Here is a 1558-nt window from a genome sequence, read left to right as displayed (position 1 = left end):
ATGATTCGGTTTTGCAGCCAAGGGTGGGTGAGTCGAGTTCTCGACTCAAGGGCGGGAAGTCTAAGTGGTGGATCGGAGAGTCGCAACCAACTTGAATGGAGAAGCATGGGAAACATGCTTAAGAGTTCAAGTGACGAGCGACTCATCCGGAATCGAGTTGTGTCAAGACTACAAGATAATGAAGGGATGACTAGGCGACTGCGACGAGATGGTCTGATATTCTCTCTGTCAGTCGTTAGCGTTGCTACGCTTCTTTATTTTTTTTTAAACCCACCCACTGCCGCCCGTAGGCAGGTATCATTGAACTACTCGGTTAGATCTCGCTTACTTCCATATCTCTTTCGTTGCTATTCTTGAGATCTATAGGTTACACATCGTAGCTCAATGATTCGGTTTTGCAGCCAAGGGTGGGTGAGTCGAGTTCTCGACTCAAGGGCGGGAAGTCTAAGTGGTGGATCGGAGAGTCGCAACCAACTTGAATAAACTCCTATTTGATCTGGGGCGAGCGCGACTCTAAAGTTTTCGAACATAAGCGGGATTCGCCAGAGAAGTATTGGATTGTCCTTCCATGGAATTCAGTATTACGTCGATCGCTTCAGGGTGCAATAAGGGCGACGGGATGTTTTTGGTCTACACATTAGTATAGTGTATTATCCAGATAAGCCATGACAAAAGTCAGACCGCCTAAAGCTCAGAATCCATCCCGGATGTGTGTCAGTGGGAGACCCTGGAAGCAACTCCCCGGGAGAATGTAATATCGGAACTGAGGGCAGCGTTTTTGTCTATATTGTACCGTGTTGAATCAACAATGTTGATCAGCCACGTGGGGTTCTGAATTTCAGTGGGTTTACCTGGTTGTATCGATCCCTGCAAATCCAGGGTTAAGTTCCAAAATGTTCTAGCACGACGATCATTCTTTCGCAGTGGCTTAATAGAAACGCCTTGATCGCCATGACTCTTCATAGGCAAGCTCATCAGTATTCTTCTTCATTGCGCTCATGCAATTATTGATTCGATGTATGACATCTTGCTAGGACTATCAAAGTTAAGGCAAGCAAAAGGGACTATCGTCCTCCTGCTAAGCCCGGCATGAGCAAGTTCGATGCCCGGAAAATTCGCGAGCGCGACCTATCCTTGGCTAAAGGACGCGAAGCAGAACTAAAAGCCATCGCTAAAGAGAAGAGGGCTATCGCCAACAAGAAACGTGTGGAGAAGGCGGAAAGGAAGAAGGAGAACGAGATCAGGAGCGGCCAGTACCAGGTATCTATTTTGGGGTTTCTACATCAAGCCAGATAACCAGACTGCGCCAATGAGTTACGTTTTAGGTGATAAAGAATACGAGCAAGCTCCGCAGATATGACAAGAAGCCATGTCCAAAGTGATGAAGATGAGCCCGGAGATGATTGAGGAATTAGTCGGAATGGGCGTCGCTCCACCCGGACAAGTGTTACTCCTTCGTTCAAGTAGTCACTTGAGTGGGTGAGCTGGTCACTAACTCCACACGTTTCTCTTCGTTTACCGCTACTGTTTCTTATCTGGCAAAGTAACAGGGTTATGG

The 1558-nt window shown here is 47.2% G+C and overlaps 1 protein-coding gene across 1 annotated transcript; it reads left to right on the top strand.

The window, feature by feature from the left end:
- Positions 1 to 1089: 1089 nt before the first annotated feature.
- Positions 1090 to 1296, top strand: Pmar_PMAR018966 (hypothetical protein; the record flags this gene model as incomplete). Its single annotated transcript, XM_002781405.1, has 1 exon — positions 1090 to 1296. One exon carries the CDS (start codon positions 1090 to 1092, stop codon positions 1294 to 1296), a length of 207 nt encoding a protein of 68 aa, XP_002781451.1.
- Between the last annotated feature and the right edge of the window lie 262 nt (positions 1297 to 1558).

Source organism: Perkinsus marinus (assembly GCF_000006405.1).
Source record: "Perkinsus marinus ATCC 50983 genomic scaffold scf_1104296942488, whole genome shotgun sequence".
NCBI classification, from domain to species: domain Eukaryota; phylum Perkinsozoa; order Perkinsida; family Perkinsidae; genus Perkinsus; species Perkinsus marinus.
The sequence above is the reverse complement of the archived record's forward strand: the minus strand, read 5'-3'. Positions and strand labels throughout refer to the sequence as shown.